This window comes from Bactrocera dorsalis, chromosome 1, assembly GCF_023373825.1.
Source record: "Bactrocera dorsalis isolate Fly_Bdor chromosome 1, ASM2337382v1, whole genome shotgun sequence".
NCBI lineage: Eukaryota > Metazoa > Arthropoda > Insecta > Diptera > Tephritidae > Bactrocera > Bactrocera dorsalis.
The window spans coordinates 76787683-76809413 of NC_064303.1; the positions used below are offsets into that span (position 1 = coordinate 76787683).

Sequence of the window (21731 nt, forward strand, 5' to 3'; positions counted from 1 at the left end):
AAACTATCGCTTAAATAAGGCGGCCTTTACGTATGTCCTCGATGTTCTAGAGAGGAATGCAACTTCTTCAAGATCGTCATCTATATCTTTACTTCATCGATTGTCTTCGGTTTTACGGTTTTTAGCTGAAGGAGGCTATCAGCATGGAGTGGGTAAAGACCATTCCAATGGCTCAGTCAACATTTTGTTGCATCTTAAAAGAAGTGTTGGGATTGCTTCAGTCCCATTTGTGCCCTCAGTGGATAAACCTCGAGTTAAGTAACGTTGAAAAAAGTGAAGCGAAAAAGTTTTTTTTTCAGAAATACGGATTTCCAGGCGCGATTTTGTGTGTAGACGGGACACATATTAATATCGTTGCTCCAACTAAAGATAAGTTTCTCTATTATAACCGCAAAGGATACTTTAATATCAATGCCATGATTGTAAGTTTGGTGACAAATTCGCATTGCAAACATCTTAATCAATGTTTTGCAGATGTGTGACAATAAAATGAAAATACGTTATGTGAATGCTCAGTTTCCTGGCAGCAATCACGACTCCCACATATGGAAATTTATTTCTCCGTTAGCACAAACCTGTCGTACAAAAATTCCGCTAAACTTAAACATTTTCCGTTCCGAGTGGATTCAGTGAATGCAACTCTACGAATTTCGAACTTACTTTCGGAACTGTTCGAATTGCATGATAGCAGTTTCGTAACTTTCCCGAAAAAACAGTCTACGATGGATTGCGTGATAGGGCTGAATGTACCTGACAAGCATCGACAAATTAACAAAATATGCAACAACCAAATCATTAAAAGACAGAACTTGGATATCAATTGTAAATGCCATAAAAGAAAGAATTCAATATTTAGGCAAACCGGAAACTTTAATAACAGATAATGAATTAGATGCAGTACCAATAAAACAATTCTTAAAAGATAATAAAATAAACCTACACCTAACGACCACTTATAAAAAAAACAGGAAATGCAGATTTCAAATTTACTTACACATTTCTGCTGACCAAGCAAATTCTTCTGGCATGCATGCAGATGTGTGTATGTATGTAAGTATAAGATAAACACATGTATAAGTGCCTGCGCGCACATACAAATTAGAGTCTAAGCAGCACAGTTAGAAAAATAAAGATCTGTGACAGTTGAAAAATAGACCCAAGCGAATAAGCTCGTCTTATTATTTTTAACCCTATTACGAAAGTATAGAACTAAGCAAAGAAGTTTGGTTTCTGTATTATTAACTCGGCAACATACACCTAAAACTATATACATATGTAGGTGCATTTAATAAGTTGTTATATTAACTTAATTAGATCAGTAGAATGCGTATTTGTATCAATTACGAATTTATGTAGAAAAATTGGTCGAGCAAAATATTGTTCAAAGGAGGAATTCAAAATTTGCAAGGAATGAGTCACATTCAAATCAAAGTTGCAAACATATTGAATATGTCCCAAAAATTTGTGTTAAAACTTCCGAAAAAGGGTTGAAAAAATATCCCGACCACCAAAAATTACTGCGGAAGTCGATCAAAATTTTGTAAGATTATCGATGGCGATCCGTTTAACTCCGCTGCAGCCAATCAATAAAAACTATGTGCAAAAAATGTTTCAGGAACAGTAAGAAGATGACTTGTGGAGTAAAATATCTTTGGCACATTATCCCGAAAGGTGTCAATGCTGAGAAAACGGCATAGATGAAATCTTATTCAGTTTGTAAAAATCACTTATATTAAGCCGAATAAAAGGCAGAACTCTGAGAGCAGCGTTGAAGGTCTGGTATTATGTTTCACAGTACACTTTCAGTAGCCTAATTAGGTCTATACCTAGAAGATGTGCATCTGTACTAGACGATAAAGAGTCTACAAAGTACTTGTATAAATGAGCATCCTCCCCCGAGCATCCACACACACACACCACGTTAGCACACCACATCAACTCCACATATCAACACTGACACGCATCCTTCACCACACTCATCACATCACCACTTGAAAGATTACACTTAACTTTGAATGAACACTTAAGACTTTTTAATGCTGATGTAAATAACAATGATAATCTGAAAGAGAAAGTATTCAAAGCAATAACTGCTTATAATAATATCATACATTATACACAAAAAAGTTGCCAATTGATTTCATAAATAACTTACTTTCCGAACAAAAACAAAACAAACTCGCGGAAAAATTACAAAAGCAAAAAGAAAATATAATAAATAATATCAATAAAAAACAAAACAGGGTAAACATACAAGATTTTCAGAATAAATATATAAAGAATCATAGAGTTAACAAAACGCAACCAAGACACAAGGGAGTAGACAATTTTAAAGAAGAGGGAAATCACTTAATATCTAAAGATTCAAAATTTAAAAAAGCATACAAGACCCAAGTTAAACGAAAATTTAAATTTCAGGATTAATATGGCGAAAATTACGATACTTTTAACGATAATAACGGCAATCAATGAACTTCTACAAATAAACAAACTTGAAAACCAATCGGGATACGCTAAAATAAGAATGAGAGAGATAGAGATAGTGAATCAAACCGCAACGGTAATCCATATAATACACCCCAAAGAATTTAAGCAGATTATAAATAAAATTTAAAATAACTTAGAAAATAATTTCAACCAATATAACAAAAATCAACACATTAATGCCTATAGGAAATAACAGAAAACGCAGAGGACTATTTAATATTGTAGGGACTACATACAAATGGCTCTTCGGAACCATGGACAATGAAGATAGGGAAAACATACTACAACATTTAAAAACAATAGAGAAAAACAATTATAAGATAATAGGAGCGGTAAATCAACAAATATATATAAATGACAACTTCAATAAATCCATTAATACATTAAAAAGAACCATAGGAGACGACAGGACAGAAATACTAAACACCTTTGAAAAAATAAATAAATCAAACGAAAAAATTATAAAACACATGCTTTATACTGATCAGATGCTTAAACTTAAACACTTAGAAAGTAAGATTGAACAAATTCAAGAAAACATAGCTTCAGCAAAGCATAATGTATTACACCCTAGTATATTATCAGCAGAAGAAATTGAAAGATTCAATATTGACATTTTTAAATTAAAACACGTAGAGATAGGACTCCTTTCGCATAAAGATGACGCACTACTTTTAGCTATAAAAATACCAATTACACACGTTAAAGCAGATCTAATACTAATAACGCCATTACCCAATAGGCATCATTTTGAAATGATAGGAGAACAGAAATATGCTATTATACTAGGAAAGAAAATATATAAATATACAGAAGGAGCACATTTAAAAAACTTAAAAGAAATTAACGTGTGTTCGTCTAACCAATGTAAATACGAATATAACAATTACACAATGATCAAAGATATCGAAGACGACACTATCCTGAATAAAAATGCATATAAAATAGAAATGAAACAAAATTGTGACATTAGAGAAATTGTACTCGAAGGAAAGGCATTAATAAATTTTTATAATTGTAAAGTTGAGATAAAAAATAAATCATTCCAAAATCAAAAAGTTATTGTAGAAGAAAGATATATTGTCCCTGAAAAAGAAACTGATGCATTACAGTTTGAAAAAGTAATACATTTCTCAGAGATAATAATAAACCAAGAAAAAAGTATTAACAAATTGGAAGAACTAAAAATACATAAAAATGTAAATTATGCCATAAGCATATTAATAATATTATTATTAGCAATAGGAATATTGATAAAATATATAGTATATAAGAGAAATAAAAATACGAATTTAAATGTAGAGCTACAAATTCAACCTGTTTCAAATGAGGAAAACACAAGAAAAATAATTGGTCCCATGTCAAGCTCAAAATTATAACTATAATTTTACAATCATAAGCAAGCTTTATAATCACTAGTAATAAAGAAAACTTGGCAGAATTCAATGGAGGCCATTGAATCTAGGGGTGGAGGAGTCACATATTGACATACACTCCCTAAAAATAAATAATGAATAAGCAATATTCATTTCAAGATAGACTTCATACACGAACTCTATCTTGAAACGAATCAAATTTACTTACACATTTCTGCTGACCAGGCAAATTCTTCTGGCATGCATGCAGATGTGTGTATGTATGTAAGTATAAGATAAACACATGTATAAGTGCCTGCGCGCACATACAAATTAGAATCTAAGCAGCACAGTTAGAAAAATAAAGACCTGTGACAGTTGAAAAATAGACCCAAGCGAATAAGCTCGTCTTATTATTTTTAACCCTATTGCGAAAGTATAGAACTAAGCAAAGAAGTTTGGTTTCTGTATTATTAACTCGGCAACATACACCTAAAACTATATACATATGTAGGTGCATTTAATAAGTTGTTATATTAACTTAATTAGATCAGTAGAATGCGTATTTGTATCAATTACGAATTTATGTAGAAAAATTGGTCGAGCAAAATATTGTTCAAAGGAGGAATTCAAAATTTGCAAGGAATGAGTCACATTCAAATCAAAGTTGCAAACATATTGAATATGTCCCAAAAATTTGTGTTAAAACTTCTGAAAAAGGGTTGAAAAAATATCCCGACCACCAAAAATTACTGCGGAAGTCGATCAAAATATTGTAAGATTATCGATGGCGATCCGTTTAACTCCGCTGCAGCCAATCAATAAAAACTATGTGCAAAAAATGTTTCAGGAACAGTAAGAAGATGACTTGTGGAGTAAAATATCTTTGGCACATTATCCCGAAAGGTGTCAATGCTGAGAAAACGGCATAGATGAAATCTTATTCAGTTTGTAAAAATCACTTATATTAAGCCGAATAAAAGGCAGAACTCTGAGAGCAGCGTTGAAGGTCTGGTATTATGTTTCACAGTACACTTTCAGTAGCCCAATTAGGTCTATACCTAGAAGATGTGCATCTGTACTAGACGATAAAGAGTCTACAAAGTACTTGTATAAATGAGCATCCTCCCCCGAGCATCCACACACACACACCACATTAGCACACCACATCAACTCCACATATCAACACTGACACGCATCCTTCACCACACTCATCACATCACCACTTACCATCTACACTATTCACGAGAGCAACCCATATTGACACCCACGCACAAGTACACCAACCAACAACCATGACACCGCCCCTTTACCAAAGCGAAAAAGGAAACCGACGAGGAGATGCAGTTCAGTTGATTATCGTCATCCAAAACGATAGGTACATTTTGGCTTACACCAATTACAAATTAAATATTAAATACAAACAAACAAAAACGTGAAAAAAGTAACAAGAAATCAACACAACAATGAATAAAATACAAATCGGAACGCTGGCGTAGGAGAGAAACACCACCAAGGAAGCGCACACAACTCCTTAATTTAACCCCCAAAATCCCTGAGGGAAATCAGAGTGAGTTTATCCAATCCACTTTTGATTTTATTATTAAATGTACAGTGGCGGACAAAAGTCTACATACACCCCCTGTTTTCTTCGATGTGAGAGTACAAAAAGTTTTTAGAAAAATGTATTTATACAGTTTTATTCTAATATTTATTATAATAGCAATTAACTAAAAAAAAAACCATTATTTAACATAAAACAACAAATTTATGGAAGAAAAACTCAAAAATTGCTTTGACAAAAGTCTACATACAGTTCAAATCTCATACTTTGTACATTGTTCTATTAACAGTAAGGTAACGTTAGCCTTTTTCTTTTATTTCAATATGTTTATTGTTTGATATTTATTGAATTTAGTTGTGGTTTAAACACTTAAATAGCTATAATGGCTCCGCGAAATGAAATATCAATTGATGTAAGAAATTTGGTGATAAAAGAAAGAAAAGAAAAAAAATCATATGGTGAAATTTCTAAAATTTTAAACTTGAGTCGAGCAACAGTACAGACAATTCTAAAAAACTTTAAAAATAATGGTTCCAACGAAAATTAACCGCGCAGTGGACCCCCAAAAAAACAATCTCGTAGATACGTCAGCCTGATTCTCAACGAAGTAGACCAAAATCCAAAAGTAAATGCTCCAAATATAGCCGAACGCATAGCGAGTACGTCACAAATGAGTATCCAACCAAGAACAATAAAAAAAAACTCTAAACGATAACGGATTCCACAGTAGAACACCACGGAAGAAACCTTTTATTTCTGAAAAAATCGGAAAATTCGTTTAAAGTTCGCCAAAAAACACAAAGAAAAGGAAATGGATTTTTGGAAAAAAGTTTCATTTACAGATGATTCTAAATTCCCTCTTTTTGGTAGTGATGAAAGTGCTAAAATTTGATGGAAAACTAACGCCACGCTTGAACCGAAGAACGTAGTATCAATTGTGACGCTCGGTGGCGGCAGCGTAATGGTTTGGGGAGTTGTTGCGGCCTCTGGAGTTAGAAATTCGAACTTTATTGAAGGTGAAATGGACGGTTATAAGTATAAGTCTCTGTTGCAACATAATTTGAAGCCTTTGGTGGATAATTTAGGGCTCGGTTCCGGTTGGATATTTCAACAAGATAACGATCCGATGCATGCGGCGCAAATTGTCAAGGATTGGTTGCATTATTATACTCCAAGTGAATTAAATACACCACCTCAAAGTCCAAATATGAATATTATTGAACATGTATGGGAGATTTTGGAGCGTAGAATTAGAAAGAACCAAATTTCTAGCTCTGCTCTACTCTAAGAGCGCATATTGGGACCTTGGAAAAGCATTACATTTGCAGCGTTGACAAATTTAGCAGAATCAATGCCACGGCGTCTTCAAGCAGTTATAGATACCAATGGGGACCCAACTAAATACTAAAACGTCTTAATAACTAGCATTTTTTACAGTTTTTCGCCCTGAACTAAGATATTTTTGTACTGTATGTAGACTTTTGTCAACACAATATTTGAGTTTTTATTCCATAAATTTGTAGTTTTATATTAATTAATGGATTTTTTAAGTTTGTTGTTATTAGAAAGAAGATTAGAATAAAACTGTATCAACACATTTTTCTAAAAAGTTTTTGAACTCTCACATCGAAGAAAACAGGGGGTGTATGTAGACTTTTGTCCGCCACTGTATATATATGTATGTAACGTGCACGAACGGTCATAATCATAGAACCGATAATAATTAAACCCGTTTAATAAAAACGGTTAGTAAAGGCTCTAAACCGGCGGAAAATTCAAGTACCGATAGAAGCCAATTCGGTAAATAATATACATATGTACATGTATCCACAGTATACATATACATATACACATATGTATATAATTAACTAAATAAATTCGTATTCCTTACCTTTTTAAACTTAACTTCGTGTATAGAAATACACACAATTATTCTAGCAATACCGCTTCAGCTTGTTAACTGTGAGAGGGATAATTGGAAATTATTACAGCAATCGTGGACGAAGACCTGTGTCTGATAGAGCCAGTACTATAAGCTCTGGAACCGGCATGGAAGTGGCTCAGGTGAACCTGCATCACGCATCGGCGGCCTCGGCAGCCATCGTGAAGAGGTTCATCTCGGATAACCTGAGCATCCTTCTAATCCAGGAACCCTGGGTTTTCAGAGGAGAGGTAAGAGGCCTCAACACGAGAAATAGCAAGGTAATCTGGGATCTCTCCAGCGAGAGACCCCGTTCCTGTGTAGTCGTTAGAGCCGATATAGACTTTTTCTGTATTTCAGAGTTTCTAACGCAAGATCTGGTGGCGGTGCAGGTGAAGGACAGGGAAGGGTCGGACTTCGTCCTCGCATCCGCGTACGTCCCGGGAGAGACAGCCACAGCACCCCCCCCATCGATACTCAGTCTGGTGGAGTATTGCAGGGCCAACAATCTTCCCTTGACCATAGGATGCGATGCCAATGCGCATCACACGGAATGGGGTAGCACGGACTGCAACGTGAGGGGTGAGTCACTTCTTGAGTTCATACTTAGTAATAGTATTAGTATAGAGAATGTAGGGTGTGAGCCCACCTTTGTAACTAGCGTTCGCATGGAGGTCCTGGACAACACCCATGACCGGGCTGATCTCATAGTGGCGGGTGTCAACAGAGCCCTCACTGTCAGATCACAGGATCATCCGTTTCGTTCTGGGGGTGGCAGTCGGGGACAGACCTCCGACTCGTACCCCGCGAAATACGAACTGGGGTACTTTCAAAGAAGTTTTAAGCAATAATAAAGGGTGATTTTTTAAGAGCTTGATAACTTTTTTTTAAAAAAAAACGCATAAAATTTGCAAAATCTCATCGGTTCTTTATTTGAAACGTTAGATTGGTTCATGACATTTACTTTTTGAAGATAATTTCATTTAAATGTTGACCGCGGCTGCGTCTTAGGTGGTCCATTCGGAAAGTCCAATTTTGGGCAACTTTTTCGAGCATTTCGGCCGGAATAGCCCGAATTTCTTCGGAAATGTTGTCTTCCAAAGCTGGAATAGTTGCTGGCTTATTTCTGTAGACTTTAGACTTGACGTAGCCCCACAAAAAATAGTCTAAAGGCGTTAAATCGCATGATCTTGGTGACCAACTTACGGGTCCATTTCTTGAGATGAATTGTTGTCCGAAGTTTTCCCTCAAAATGGCCATAGAATCGCGAGCTGTGTGGCATGTAGCGCCATCTTGTTGAAACCACATGTCAACCAAGTTCAGTTCTTCCATTTTTGGCAACAAAAAGTTTGTTAGCATCGAACGATAGCGATCGCCATTCACCGTAACGTTGCGTCCAACAGCATCTTTGAAAAAATACGGTCCAATGATTCCACCAGCGTACAAACCACATCAAACAGTGCATTTTTCGGGATGCATGGGCAGTTCTTGAACGGCTTCTGGTTGCTCTTCACCCCAAATGCGGCAATTTTGCTTATTTACGTAGCCATTCAATCAGAAATGAGCCTCATCGCTGAACAAAATTTGTCGATAAAAAAGCGGATTTTCACATTTCGAACCGAACACTGATTTTGGTAATAAAATTCAATGATTTGCAAGCGTTGCTCGTTAGTAAGTCTATTCATGATGAAATGTCAAAGCATACTGAGCATCTTTCTCTTTGACACCATGTCTGAAATCCCACGTGATCTGTCAAATACTAATGCATGAAAATCCTAACCTCAAAAAAATCACCCGTTATAAGCATAAGCGTAGTGGGGCAGGCGGATGGTAGGTTAACCGCAGATGGACTGGAGTGCAGACTGAGTGCCATAAACCGATCCATTGTGGACGCCTATCATTGTGCCTGTCCAGTGAGAACAACCACCAGTAAACAAAGCTGCACCTGGTGGTCCAGTAAACTCTCAGCCCTCAGACTTATAGTGCGCAGGCTATTCAACAAAGCCAAGCGCACAGGCAGCTGGGAGGACTACAAACGGCACCTAACAGTCTACAACAAGGAGATTAGGCTTGCCAAGTCAAACAGTTTCAGGAAATTCTGTGATAGCGTCTCCTCGACCCCTGAGGCAGCAAGACTGCACAAGGCGTTGTCGAAGGGTAAGACGGACACAGTATTATCCCTAAAAAGACAAGACGGGACTTATATGACAAGCGCGGAGGAGAGGGAAGATACACTCCTACAAACGCACTTCCCGGGGACAATTCAAGCGGACCTAATTCCAACCTCGGTCACACATAGGCCGGACCGCTCAGACTAGCTGACTGCGAGGAACCTGTTCACTGCAGACTCGGTCAGGTGGGCACTGGCCTCCTTTTCGAGCTACAAGTCACCGGGAGTGGACGGCGTCTTCCCGGCCCTCTTGCAGCAGGGTATGGATATCCTCCTTCCACACCTGCTAGGGCTGATGAGAGACAGCCTGGCGTTGTCGTACATCCCTGAACCGTGGAGAACAGCAAAAGTAATTTTCACCCCCAAGATAGGGAAGAGAGACTACTCGTTAGCCAAATCGTTTCGGCCTATAAGTCTCACATCCTTTATGCTGAAAGGGATGGAAAAAGTTCTAGACAATCACATTAGATCGGAAGTGCTAAGGATCGCACCCCTACATGCCAGACAACATGCGTACAGAGCGGGTAGATCAACGAACACTGCTCTGTACCAACTCACGTCTGAGCTACGGGATTCGCTGGACAATGGCGAGGTTGCGATCTGCGCCTTCCTTGATATTGAAGGTGCCTTTGATAACGCGTCCCACACTAGCGTGATCAAGGCACTCGAGAGAAGGAACGTCAACCCCACGATACGCAGATGGATAGAAACCCTTCTGCGCACGAGGGTTGCAGAAACATCGGTAGGGAATAGTAAGATACGTCTTGGCACCACGAGGGGCTGCCCACAGGGCGGAGTACTGTCCCCTTTGCTATGGAGCCTGATAGTAGACGAACTACTCGAACTGCTCACCAGCAATGGAATCCGCTGTCAGGGATACGCGGACGACATTGTCTTAATGGCAAGAGGCAGATTTGAGAACACTCTCTGTGACATTGTTCAAAGGGGCCTAAACCTGGCGAAAGGATGGTGCACCACGGTAGGACTAAACATCAACCCAGCAAAAACCACCGTGGTCCCATTCACTAGGCGGAGGTCTCTTCCGGGCCTGAGGTCCCTAACAATTGGGGGCAAATACCTTGGCATTACCTTAGACTCAACATTGAGATGGAGCAGGCATTTGGACTTAACGTTGTCCAAAGCAACTAGAGCACTCAAGATATGTAGACACCTGGCCGGCAGGTCATGGGGATGCAAGCCTAACATCATCAGATGGCCGTATACTATGATAGTAAGGCCTATCATCATCTATGGAGCGGTTGCCTGGGCTAACAAAGTAGCACAGTCCTCTGTGATTCAGAGACTAACAAAGCTGCAGAGACTTGCCTGTGTCTGTGCTACGGGGGCAATGCGCACATGCCCCACGGTGGCACTGGAAGTCATACTAGAGCTCACACCGCTGCATGAGGTGATCAAGCTAGCAGCTAAACACACCATGCTACTAATGTAAGCAGAAGGCTGTGGAAGAGGGAAGATAGTGTCCTCTAAACAGATGGATGCTTTAGCGGAAAGCACACCGCTAGCCCTCCTCCCAAGATATGGCACATCAAAGAAAATAAGCTTTAAGAAGAACTTCACAGTAACTCTAGGCAGCAAAACGGAGTGGAAGGACTCCACTCTGGAAAGGCTGTTGGAGGACAGTACCACTCAATGGTACACTGATGGCTCAAAAACACTGGAAGGCATTGGGGCAGGCATAGTGGGTCCACATACTAAGATGTCCATCCCGAGCATCTTCCAGGCTGAAGTTTTTGCCATCAGTCAGTGCGCCGAAGGTAACCTCAGCCGCAACTATCGCAAGCAGCGCATAGCTATTCTCAGTGATAGTCAAGCGGCACTAAAAGCGATCCTGTCGTTCGAGACCAAATCGCTTTTAGTCGAGGAATGTGTAGAAAGGCTAAACCGCCTGTCCTTGCGCAACCGGGTGCACCTAATTTGGGTACCAGGGCACAAGGGAGTGGAAGGAAATGAGAAGGCCGACGAACTGGCGCGCAAGGCGGCAGCGTCCAAGATGTGGGGACCAGAGCCATATATAGCAGTAGGACCCCACACTCTTAAGGAGCTGCTCCGCACGGAGGAGAGAGAGGAGAGGAAGCGGTACTGGCAGCAGGCAGCAAGTATGCATCACGCCAGGCTGCTCCTAGGAGGATACAACCTCTCCAGGTTCAAAGAATTAATGAACCTACCCCGTGAGAAACTCCGTCTCCTCGCCGCAGTCTACACAGGGCACTGTAAGCTCAGGAAGCACCTGTCCAACATGGGCATGGTCTCCTGTGCTGCCTGCCGGTTCTGCGACTTGGAGCTGGAAACACCAGCACACTTAATCCTAGATTGCTCAGCAATCTGTGGAAAAACGCTCAAGGCCCTGGATTCAGTATACATCAGCAGGGATCACATCACCTCACTGGCACCCGGCAAACTACTGGAATTATTCAGGCTGCTGGGGCTCTGGGAGGTCATGTGATATAGGGGAGGGCACAATAGACCCTAGGTCGCGGTGCAGAACCTCAAATATCATTCTACATTCTACAATACCCCTTCAGAATATTAGGCTGGAGAGGGAGTCACTTGCACATTAAACGGACAATGCCGCTTCAGCTTATTAAGCTGAGAGAGGGATTGCTTCGTACTCGTATACTCGTATATGCATATACTCGTATATGCATATACTCGTATACTCGTATTTTATTAATTCAAATTTTCTGAATGAGCATAGATTCAAAAGAATCTAAAGAAGAATTCTTAAGAATTCCAAAAATGATTACGGATGACAAAAGTCCATGTACACCTGCAGAAGCTACACGCTCGAAGCAAGGTGCTACAAAGCAAAAAAAGGGGAAAGACATTTCGTATATTAAAATCACTTCTGAGAGTGACAGCTTAATTAAATACTGCACTCGATTTGCAGCTTCACCGATTCAGGACAACTCTGAATCGGTACTAGAAATTAAAAATAAATCTATTGACAATTTTTGGACACGCCTCCAAGCTGCATACGACGCAATAGTAGAAACTGATGATTCAGATCTACCTGAATATTTCAAATCTTCGGCTTACGCCAAATACGAAAATTGCTTAGACCGCTATGAAGACACAAAAGCAATGATATCAGATCAATTAAAACTTATTAAGTCAATTTCATCTACTCCCCACAGGCAAGAGGCAAGTTCAGGCATTCAGTGTGTGATACGGAAATATTTCATGGAGGTTATGAACAATGGCCGTCCTTCCGGGACTTGTTTACAGCCGTGTACATAAACCATCCAAAATAATAACAAGCGCAAAAATTGTATCACCTCCGATACAAAACTAAAGGTCAAGCAGGCGTAATAGTCAAGCAGTTCGCATTGAATGGCGATAATTTTAATTTACCTTGGGAAGCTTTAAGACAAAGATATGAAAATGAGAGAATATTAGTTGACAAGCAAATAACGATACTTATGAACTTGCTTAAAATTCAAAGAGAAACCAGTGAAGAATTCATCAAACTAGAATCCACTGTTTCAAATTGTTTGTCGGTTCTATCGACACAAAATATTTCCACTCACAATTGGGATCCTATTCTGGTAAACATATGTACCGCCGCATTACCAGAAAAATCGTTACTTTTGTGGGAGCAATCGTTCTCATCAAGAAGAAAATGCCCAACGTGGCAGCAGATGAAAGATTTTTTAACTACCCAATACGAAATTGCGGAAAGGGTAGACAAAAAAGTAGTCAGAACTAAAAACGGAAGCAACAATCATTTAAACAGAAGCTTTTTCAAAACACAATCGTTCACATCTGAACAAAATAAATTCACGTCATGCGAACTATGTACTGGAGGGCATAAGTTAAAAGCTTGCGAGAAATTTAAAAAATTGAATTTCAATGAAAGGAACAACTTTGTCAGGTCAAAAAGACTCTGTACAAACTGCTTGTCCCAATCACACAATCTCAATACTTGCGAAAGCAAATTCAATTGCGTATATTGCCACAAAAGGCATCATTCTATGTTACATCTCAACAACTTGCGCCTCTAAAAACGCTAAGTCTCCCACGACTTGAACTCTGTGGCGCTCTACTACTAGCAAAGCTAGCTTCAATGGTGCAGACCCACTTAAATATGGCGAAATAAAGATTATATTTATGGTCCGATTCCGAGATAGTTCTAGCCTGGTTAGAAAAACCACCACATGCGTGGAAAACTTATATTTCTAACCGAACATCTGAAATACTTGACCTAGTAGGATCAGCCACTTGGCGTCACGTAGCCAGTGCTGACATTCCTGCTGATCTAGGTACAAGAGGATGCAAACCTCTGCATCTCGCCACCTCCACCCTCTGCTTGAATGGCCCCCGATGGTTAAATCTCCCGATTCTTGGCACAATCGCCCATGCGCAACATACTTGCCCCAGAAAGTCGAAAAATTGACACTTATCATGCAACACTGGATGACACTGACATCCTTGAACGATTTTCATCGTTCCCCCGAGCCCTCCGGGTAGTTTCCTATATGCTCAAGTTTTTAGAGCGGCTTAAACTTAAAGTTAAAGGAGGAACTTATTTCCATTGCGATAAATTGACGCACCAAGACTTACAAAAAGCAAAGGTCGCTCTTATCGCATCAACTCAAAAGCGCTACTTCAGCCGCGACATAGAAGTACTAAGAGAATCGAAGCCTATTGATAAAAAGAGCTCACTCTTAGTTCTAAATCCATTTCTAGACACGAAGGGTCTGCTACGAGCGAATGGTCTGCTTGCTAATTCAAGCCTAACGTACAATGGACGGCTCCCTATAGTCATAAAAGAGAGGTGTCCGTTTGCCACTTTATTTATTAGTTATACTAATGCTCCATGCCGAACATCGTCTCATGCAACATATGGTCCGCCAAGAGCTGCACATACCCCGACCGAAGCCCCAAATAAAGAAGTGCATTTTCATGTGCAAAATCTGCACTATGCATAAGCAGAAAATGCGATCGCAGATTATGACAGCACTTCCACCTGAACGCTGCAATTTTGCTCTGCCTTTCACCACTACAGGTGTAGATTTTGCTTGGCCTTTTATGATAAAGACATCCATGCTAAGGTCTCCTACCCTCATGAAAGGCTATGTGGCTGTTTTTGTTTGTTACACGACAAAAGCAGTACACCTTGAGCTATGTACGAATCTGACGACGGAGGCTTTTCTTGCGGCTTTTGCTCGTTTCGTCGGACGACGAGGCTTTCCATCAAAAATCATGAGCGATAAAGGTAAAACCTTTATCGGAGCTCAAAGAGCTACCGAAGGACAGTTTATGGACTTCACAAAACAAGTCTCACCTGACGTTGTCCAAAAATACGCTCCTCAAGGAATCAATTGGCAGTTTATACCCCCCAGCGCCCCTCATATGGGCGGCTTATGGGAGTCAGCTGTAAAAAGCTTCAAATCTCATTTTAAAAAGATAGCTGGCAACCATAAATTTAATTATGAAGAATTCACGACACTCTTAACTAGAATTGAAGCCGTTCTTAACTCACGGCCCCTCGCTGCACTCTCGCAAGATCCCTCAGACTTTACTGCCCTTACGCCAGGGCATTTTCTTAAAGGAGCGCCCATTCTAGCCACACCTGAGCCAGGCGTGGAGTCGCTTTCCTTATTAAATCGTTGGGAAAGAATTAAAATTCTCCATCATGACTTCAGTCGTCGATGGAAAAATGATTATTTAAAGAACCTCCACAGAAGGTACCGATGGAAAATCACAGAAAACGCGCCTAAGCTTGGAGATTGTGTATTAATCAATGACGATTGTCTCCCCCCTACCGAATGGCGGCTTGGCCGCATAGAGAAGCTCTACTACGGCTCCGACGGTCATATTCGCGTAGTCGATCTCCGTACACAAACGGGAACGCTAACCAGGCCGCTCGTTAAGCTATGCTTTTTGCCAACCGCGGATAAAACCAAAAAGTAAACCGAAAATAACGTAATCGTAATCAATAAACAAAGAGACAGAATAAATGAGAAATGAAAAATTATCAACTAGTAATAAACACTAACAAAAGACAAAAACAAAACAAAGTCGCTCCATATGACGACTCACTCACACCACCTTACTTGGCACCACCGGCCATATGATTATATACACAAATATACATATATGATAATTAAAAATACTATTTTCTTAACAGATCCATATGGATGCCGAGATGCCAATTGTGCCTACGCCCACTGCGCGTTCCGCCGTCACGGTTCCGCGCCCTAGAGCTACCTCAGTAGCAGCGCCGCGCACAACCATCGCTGCCGCACCTCCCCGAGAATCTCCATCGGCTCCGCGCAAGCAATAGCTCCAGAGCAGCCACAGCGTCAATGCGTGCTGTGTCGACGACGACATCGGTTGCCACACTGTGGCATCTTCAAGGGGATGACACCCTTGCAACGCCAGCAGATCGCACAGGCTCACGGCCATTGCCTGAATTGCCTGGCGCCTACCCATATCACGCGCGAATACACGACCGGGTACCAGTGCCAGGTATGCATGCGGCGCCATCACACGATGCTGCACCGCACAGCCGAACCCGACGTCGGGCGGCATCATGCCCCTCGCAGTCGCACTGCCAGCCGTCGACCCCCGCGACCGCAACCGCGAAGGCCGGCATTATCATTGGAGGAGTCTCGATTTTGGCGTCATCGTCATGCAACCCCGAACCGGAGGCGCCACCCTATACCGCAAGCCCGCCGTACAACAGGCCTCAGCAACGTTGTTGCAACACTGCAACAACTTCAGAGGCTACTAGGCTAAGTACTCGGCTAGGGGGGGCCAGGATGTATAAATGAGCATCCTCCCCCAAGCATCCACACACACACACCACATCAACTCCACATATCAACACTGACACGCATCCTTCAGATCACTCATCACATCACCAGTTATCATCCACACTATTCACGGGAACCCATATTGACACCCACATACAAGTACACCAACCAACAACCATGGCACCGCCCCCTTACCAAAGCGAAAAGGGACCCGACGAGGAGATGCAGTTCAGTTGATTACCGACATCCAAAACGATCGGTACATCTTTCGCGCATTCCCCACGCCGCCGATATCATCAATTTTCAATTTTTCGAGGAGTTTCCGGTTTTTCTTTCATCAAACCCTATTGGGCAGATACCGTGCTCGAAAACATATCATCCCTAACTTTGTGAATTTTAAATTATTTATTAAAACCTTATTGGGGTATATACCGTCCCCAAAATTACCATAAACAGCGGTGAATTTTAAATTAAAACCCTAATCAAACACGCGTGCACAAACCAATCCATTTTTTTATTTTTTGAGCTACGGGAAATTGGTGGTGAGCGAAAAGGTGAGTGCTCGCTAAATACAGTACTAAACTATTTTTTAGTTAAATTTAAATCATGTTCATATTTTTTTATAACGGAATATTAGATCCATGGTTGATCGGATTACTTCCTCTATTCGTACATACCAATTTTAAACAATACCTTTTTATTTAATTTTAATACGATGCCTATAAAATCAAGTAACATTTTTTTTAATAAAAAATACAATATGGATTGAAATCCTACAGAGATAAATTCAAATTCAACATCAGCTTTTGACATATTGAATTCTTTATCGCCACAACGGTCATGAACAGAAACTGCCGATCCAAGGAAAGTAAAGTAAGTAGTGAACCGAACTGATTTTTATTCCTCCAAGGACTTCCAACTCGATATTATTCGTTAAAAATATATACTCTTTATTAGTTAAAATAGTCGCAACCGAGTTGTCAAACCGTACGGTCGCATTTTTCTTTTTCTCTCGCGGTCATTCTAGTGGTGTCTGTGTTATAACGCTACTTTACAGTTGTGCACAAATAACTTTTTTACTGTTAATTTCTCGCTGTATTTATTTCTTATTGTTAATACATTTATAAACTTTTGCATATATAAAAAGTAATATTTTCACAATGCCCCCTGGGGCCAACAATCTGGGTGATAATAGGTTTGCCCTATTATCCTCAGCCCAGAAGACTAAAAGAAAAAAGCCTGAACAAACAACGTTGGACCCATTTCCGGAACTCCCCATTACAAAGAAGGATGACCCCAAATACCTGGTTATTAAGTCGCGGGATGCCAGTAAACCTATCACAACCATCTCCTGCTTCGCGACTTATAAAGGTATTCAATCTATCAGTAAAGATATTAACAACGTCTCGTCACTTCGCGATGGCAGCCTACTCCTCCTTGTAAAAAATCAAAAAATTGCTGATAAATTCCTTTCTACTAAGAATCTACCCGGTGCAGGTGCTGTTGATGTTGCTCTTCACAGCACCCTTAACTCAGTCAAGGGCACAATTTATGCCCCCTTTATTTGCCAACTTAGCGACGATGAAATAATTGAAGGTCTCAAGGAACAAGGTGTCTCTGCAGTACACAAGTTTAACAAAATAGTTAAAGTCGTTCGTGTACCTACTGGTGCCGTATTATTAACATTCAATAAATATACACTTCCTAACAGAATTGATGTAGTCTGGAGAACCCTTGATGTCCGTCCGTACTACCCTAATCCTACGCGCTGCAAAACTTGTCAGCTATTAGGACACACCGCTAAACACTGCGTAAAAACTCCTTCCTGTGTCATTTGCAACCTTCCTCCTAACCACTCTCCTCCTTCTGATTGCACCAGAGTTTACTGCGCTAACTGCGCAGGTGAACACCCCTCGTCCTCAAATGCTTGCCCTAAATTTATTCAATCGAAAGAAATATTAAAAATTAAAACTATACACAAATGCACCATGCGTGACGCCATTACCATGTATAAAAATCAACTTCCTTCCACCCCATCCCCCTCCTCCTTCGCCAACGTGGCAAAAATGCAAACTAACAGTGATATAAATACAAATTCAAAAAATCCTAATAACAAAGATAATACTTCAATATCAAAAAACTCTAACCTCAATAATAACGCAACAACAACAAAAACTAACAACGATTCATCCTCCACCAACAATCCATTGCATCACATAGAACTTCCAGAAACTTCAAAGAACTCCCCTCTTCTATACCCTCCATCCTTGGATTCTTCCCCCTTCCCCATCTTTCTCTCCACTTTCCCACATCTCATCGCCCTCCTCACACACCTTATCTCCCCTGGCATCTTTTGCCATCTCCCCTCTTGCTCATAACACCTATCCAACTTCCTCCTCCCTTTCATCTCCGTCACCCTCGTTGATGGAACAATAAATTCCCATAACCTCACATTATTATTTTTTCTTTATTTTTCTATCCATGTTATCCATCCTTCAGTGGAATATCAACGGATACTTAAATAATTACATCGAACTCGAACTTTTATAAACTCATCACTATTTGTGCCTATTCCCTTACTAATGAATCTTTCACTTTAAGTTATTTCAAAAGTTCACTAGTTTACCCTCGTTTTTTCCGATTTCTGTCCTCAATTCTCCTCGTGGCAATCTACTATATCCGCAAGATATAGCCTTAGAATTTGCGCTTCAAAATCAGTAAAATTTTATCAGACTTCCTTAATTCCATTGGTCCGGTTCTTCGGGCACGTCAATTTCTTCCTCTAAATCTAAGTTATTACATATTTGTAAGAAACATCATTGTAATACACCCACACTTACCGTTAATAATATAAATTTAATCTGTACAGATAGTTTTAAGTTCCTAGGATTAATATTAGACTCTAAGTATTCATTTAAGCAACATTGTCAATATGTAAGAAATAGACTATTTGTTACCAACATCTCCGATAAAAAAACATATTGCCTGAATCTGGACTGCCTTTTTAAAAAGACAATATGGAAGACAGCTTATATAATCTCTATCAACAATGATGATCCTGCTCAGCTTTTAATGAACCCAACTATTATCCCACCAGTCAGCCGAAAGCCTATGATGCTAGTGCTGCGTACTATAGTTTATATAATAATTTGTTTATTATGTAAGCTTTAATAAAATAAAAAAAAAAAAAATATTACTTAAAATATAAACTATTTACACTAATATATACCTGACCATAACATCACAATAAATTTAAGTCCTGAACTCTAACTTAAGAGAACGGAATCGAATAAAGTATAAATTTTATATTTTTGAAATGTATAATGTATATATACCTGTCTAGATTTTAAATCCTTGTTCATATCTAGCCTGACGTCATAGGTAGTGCGAAGTAAATCCTGTTCTTTCGATAGACTCAGATTATTTTCCATCATATCTGAAAGCTGCAATTTAAGCTCATGTGTTCGTGAAATTCTATCCAAATAGTATCCAATAAATTCTACACTAAATGCTGGAGCTATATGCCATTTCTTACGAATATCTGTCAATGCAGCGATCTGTGCTTCTTGACGCTCTAATAGTTCAACATCAACTGCCATTATATCCGCTTTCGCCAGTAACCTCTTGCAAGCTGAAGCAGAAGTAGTAAGTAGACGTGACATTTTTTGTGTGGGTACCCATGGAACTGGTTTCAATTGTTTGCTATGCGAATACTTTGATTGATATTTCAAAAGTTTACGTTGAATACGTAATTGTGCCGGGCAAGGATCATCAAATTTTTGCAGTTTTTTTCCCTTTTGCTTCTCTTGCATGTTTAATCTCAGATTATGGTAATTTCTCTTTCGACGTTTTATCATTTCTTTTTCAGAATGCACTTTACAGTGTGCAAAAAATGGATCGGCAGCGTCAGCTTCTTCGTGATGTGCTTCTGTAAGGAATCCAGCAGTTTGTGCACATGTTACATGGAAATACGTTTTGCACATGCCAGCATCACATCCAATACATACTCCCGTACGTGCAAAACGAGGAGTTTCACAGAGAGAACACACCTTGGCTCCCCACTTACTATAAGGCATTTCGAATAAAGTAACCGAAGATAATTGATCAACTTCTCCAAAGGCTACACCAGGAACATAAAGAGCGCAAATTAGATGCACCCATTTTCCAACATCTGTTTCTTTGTATATTCCACCTTTATTCGGACACAACTCACAATTTGGTTCTAAAACGCCAGCACGGCAAGCTTCACAGAACCAAGGTTCGGTAGAACATGTAGAATTAGTGCTTGATATACTCACGTTGTCATTCACACCATAGCAGCCTTCATGAACAGACACCCCACACCCATCGCATTCAATTATTTCATTTGAGTCATCACTACGATCACCTAAACAAACACAGCAAATTGATTTTGCGGGTAATTTAGATTCAATAAATCTATTTGTATCTAGTTTCTGTACCACTTTACACATTTCCTTACTGCCCATAAATACGGGATGTGTGCAGTCTTCATTTTCATTTTGTTTTATATTTTTATGAGAATTATCACTATAATGCTCTTTATACATATCATCTGAATCACTTTCATTTTCTTCACTACTATTTTCTGAGGAATTCCCGTCATCATTGGAATCAGGATCTTCGTCACTGTCATGATCTTCTATACGAAAATCACTATCTGAAGAACTTTCACCTAAATCGAAATCTAACAGAGCTTGAGTTGTCATTTTTGGCTGCCTTATCCGTTTAAATGACATTTTAATTTCAACGAAATCAAGCAATGAAAAACTATTCGAATCAATTTTATCTATAAACAGAAACTAAATAAGCTGAGTTACTTACATATTTTATACACCTAAAATAGAGCTGCCGGGTTCAAATAAATATATCTAACCCTGATGTTACACGATTAAGAAATTATCATCGAGCACCAATATATCATACTTATTTTCTTACCTAGTATGTGCGAGAAGTATAAGTTTTTCCAATCAATCGAATCAAGTCAAAATAACTTATTACTTAGTTTTCGCAACAAAAGCTACTAATAATAGCGTAGTTGGAAAAAGCAAATAATCTGGATTATTTATTTAAGAATAAATTGAATTATACATCAGACATTTTGCCCATAATTATCTCGTTCGAGAAACCTCCCGGCTTTATTCCTGTGAACAACCGCAACTTCGGTAACCTTAACGAAGCTAAATGGGTCGGTTTCATAAAATTTACCGAGAGCATTTTCAGCGAATGTGAATTCCGCAAGGTGAAACAGCTGCTTCAGCTAACGAGAGAAACACCTTTCGCCATGCTGATCCCTGTCAATACAAGGGGACAAAATGGTTAAAGCACTTGAAGTTTTATAACTTCTCCACCGGTGTGAGTACGCCTTGGACTACTGTCAAAGCTTGTACATGCCTCTTCGGACCCGAAGAGATGCGCTAGCTATTAGATGGAAAAG

General features: G+C 39.6%; 1 protein-coding gene and 1 long non-coding RNA gene across 3 annotated transcripts in view; one reads left to right on the top strand and one right to left on the bottom strand.

Annotated features, from left to right (window-relative positions):
* Positions 1 to 21144, bottom strand: part of LOC105222221 (PHD finger protein 14) — a 34097-nt gene extending 12953 nt beyond the window's left edge. Inside the window, exon 1 of one of the 2 annotated variants that reach the window (XM_049449979.1) lies at positions 19612 to 21144. In XM_049449979.1, coding sequence (XP_049305936.1) covers positions 19612 to 21033 — 1422 coding nt within the window. In that variant the 5' untranslated portion in view covers positions 21034 to 21144. The remainder of the gene's footprint in view (positions 1 to 19611) is intronic. The other variant, XM_049449985.1, reaches the window with a different exon arrangement.
* On the top strand, positions 6934 to 15834 carry LOC125777083 (uncharacterized). The gene is made up of 3 exons (XR_007422092.1): positions 6934 to 7608; positions 7688 to 7909; positions 15649 to 15834. It is a non-coding gene; the product is annotated as an uncharacterized LOC125777083 (long non-coding RNA).
* Positions 21145 to 21731: the final 587 nt, after the last annotated feature.